We start from the raw sequence: 2860 nt of genomic DNA, 5'->3' as shown, positions 1-2860 counted from the left end.
TCCTAACTGTAGAAAAAATAAAAGTGGTTTGAGATGTTAAATTTAATCTAAAAAAACTGTAATGAAATCATGGACTAGAAGTCATAGTAATTACCGTTTAAAACTAAAGTGTTTGTATAAAAATTAATACAAGATACCATTTTACATTTTATAGGAAAGATTTAAAAAATAATAATACCTAAAATGGAGAAGTCCATTATATCTTGTATCAGAGGATAAAATTACAGTTAATTTCTAGTACTCAACTTCTATGAAACCAAATCTTTTATAAACGACTAAAATTCACTGGTATAACAAGGATGGACTTTGGAGCCAAAAACACATGTAGTCAAATTCCAAATGAATGACCTTGGGCAAGTTTCCTCACCTAAAAACATAAGAGTAACAGCATCTACCTTGATAGTATGGTAAAAGGATTCCATAAATTAATATAGTAAAGCCCTCATGGCACCAGCTCAACAAGCCTGACACATAATACTTTCCCAAATTCTTGTTAGCTCGTACGTAAAATATGTCAGAAGTTAATGAATACCCTGGTTAATCAAATTTGTAATATGAATATCTCTGACTAGATATATCTGAAACATCACATAAACCACTTAACATGGTCTCTCACTGTGTTTTCACCTTTAACAGCCATAGACTCTCTGAGACTCATACTGGCTTTGATCTCTACAAGGATGTATCCTTCTGGAACATATCCATAATGGTTAAACCCAGGCTACGGTTTAGGTCTAAGTTGCATCAAAAACGTGCATACGTGTACACACATATGTGTGTGTGTGTGTGCATGTATATACATAAAATTAAACTCAGATAACATGTATGCTACTCACTTTCATCAGGTCCTACATCATTAGTCTAAAGCAGCAGTCCCCAACCTTTTTGGTACTAGGGACCAGTGCCATGGAAGACAATTTTTACACAGACAGGGCGGGGGTGGGAGGATGGTTCTGGAATGATTCAAGTGCATTACATTTATTGTGCAGTCAAACTTCTCTGCTAATGATAATCCGTATTTGCAGCCACTCCCCGGCACTAGCATCACCGCCTTAGCCCCATCTCAGATCACCAGGCATTAGATTCTCAGAAGGAGCACACAACCTAAATCCCTCGCATGTGCAGCTTACAGTAAGGTTCGCGTTTGTATGACAATCTAATTCCCCCACCCCCCATCTGACAGGAGGCGGAGTTTATGCAGTGATGTGAGTGATGGGGAACAGCTGTAAATACAGATGAAGCTTTGCTTACTCGCCCACCACTCACCTCCTGCTATGCAGCCTGGTTCCTAACAGGCCATAGACTGGTACCAGTCCACAGCCCAGGGGTTGGGGACTGCAGGTCTAAAGAATTCGTTTTAACTGTTAACTATATCATTATATGTAGAAAAATAAATAAGCTATATTTACCTCGAATTGCTTTTGTGATGATAAAGGATGCACCATGTTTTCGGTTGCCTCTAGGCTACAATTAAAAACAAAAACCTTACATTTGAGAATATTCTATTACTACTTACACAATATGTAAACTCACTCTTTTTTATGGGTACAAGGTATCAGTATTTTAAAACTACTTATAGATCAAAACAAAAAAAAGGAGACTCAGGACTGGCACAATAGGAGAAAATGTGAGCATGGCAGAGGTACAGGCACATGTCAGGATGAACCTTGCAGGAGAGGACAAGGATTGAGGCTGGAAACTGTTTCCAAATCAAAACACCAATCCAAAGACAAGAGGAGTCAAGGGCAAAGACCACACTGGTAGCACCTGAAACAAGTTTCGCTCACAAGAAAACTGGTCATAGGGATTAATAAACTCATCTCTGACAGCAAATTCACTGAGTATCTGTTGTACATCCACAGAGACAATGCTATTAACAAAAAGCACAGAAAATTGCTACGTTAAATAATTCTATTCCCTAAGTACAGACTGGACACCCACTATGGGTAAGTTCAACAACACTAGGCACTACAAAACATGTACTAAAGTGCTGTTAAGAAAAGTGCAAACAGATAATACTTAAAAATACAGAAAACTTATTTCAGTCAACAAACATGAATTGATGTCCAATTCATTGAAGACATAATTTGGCCCTGGAGAGGGATATAAAGATGAATAAGATGTAGCTGCCCTCCAAGAGCTTATAGTTCAACAATTGAAATCAATACCATGTAGAAATCAATAGAACTGCGCCCGCCCCCCAAAAAGCAAAGTGCCTTGAGGTTTCAATGTAAGTTGATGCTGTGCTTATCTTTTTAAAATCAATTTATGTTAAGCATTCTGAAACACTATTGCAATTAAGGACGAATATTAAGGAATAGAAATTCATCCTTATCTGGCAGCAGCAACAGCTTCCTCCTAGCTGCATACCCTTCAAAATATTCACATTGCTCAAGACAAACTAAACAAATACTTGAAAAACAATAATATATGCAGATCTCTGTCCATCTACAAAACACATTATTCAAAATACCCAGAAACTGCAGCGGGAAGGAGGTTATAAAGAAAAATATACAAACTTTATAGGAAAATGAGCTTAAGAATGAGTAGTTTCTCCAGTAAAGAAACACTCAGAAAAGATATAAAAGAGAATTCATATGGGCTGGACTCCATAATCTTTAATAAAGATCCTTTTCATCTTGCTGCTTCCTCTGAGTCTCAAACAGTAACTGGTACGTTAGGCACGCAGTATCTGTTGAGTAAACGTGGATCCGTGGTTCCTTCTCTTCACCCTAGGCCTAGGAGGCCTTCCCTAGGAAACAACTGATAAACCCAAGGTCCAGTTCATAAATTATCAAGCCTTATAACCCCTTGTCTAGCAGAGACCCCAACCCTGGTCAGCAGCTCCTTACTCTTCACT

The 2860-nt window shown here is 38.0% G+C and overlaps 1 protein-coding gene across 1 annotated transcript in view; it reads right to left on the bottom strand.

Moving 5' to 3' along the window:
• The window catches only part of NBAS (neuroblastoma amplified sequence), a 487556-nt gene that overhangs the window by 478824 nt on the left and 5872 nt on the right, over positions 1-2860 (bottom strand). The window contains exons 6-7 of the mRNA XM_012653069.1: positions 1768-1870; positions 1410-1464 (exon numbers count right to left, since the gene is read on the bottom strand). Coding sequence (XP_012508523.1) covers positions 1410-1464; positions 1768-1870 — 158 coding nt within the window. The remainder of the gene's footprint in view (positions 1-1409; positions 1465-1767; positions 1871-2860) is intronic.

The sequence above is a fragment of the Propithecus coquereli genome, unplaced genomic scaffold, assembly GCF_000956105.1.
Source record: "Propithecus coquereli isolate 6110/MARCELLA unplaced genomic scaffold, Pcoq_1.0 Scaffold41, whole genome shotgun sequence".
Taxonomy (NCBI): Eukaryota; Metazoa; Chordata; class Mammalia; order Primates; family Indriidae; genus Propithecus; species Propithecus coquereli.
This window is presented reverse-complemented; position numbering and strand designations above follow the sequence as displayed.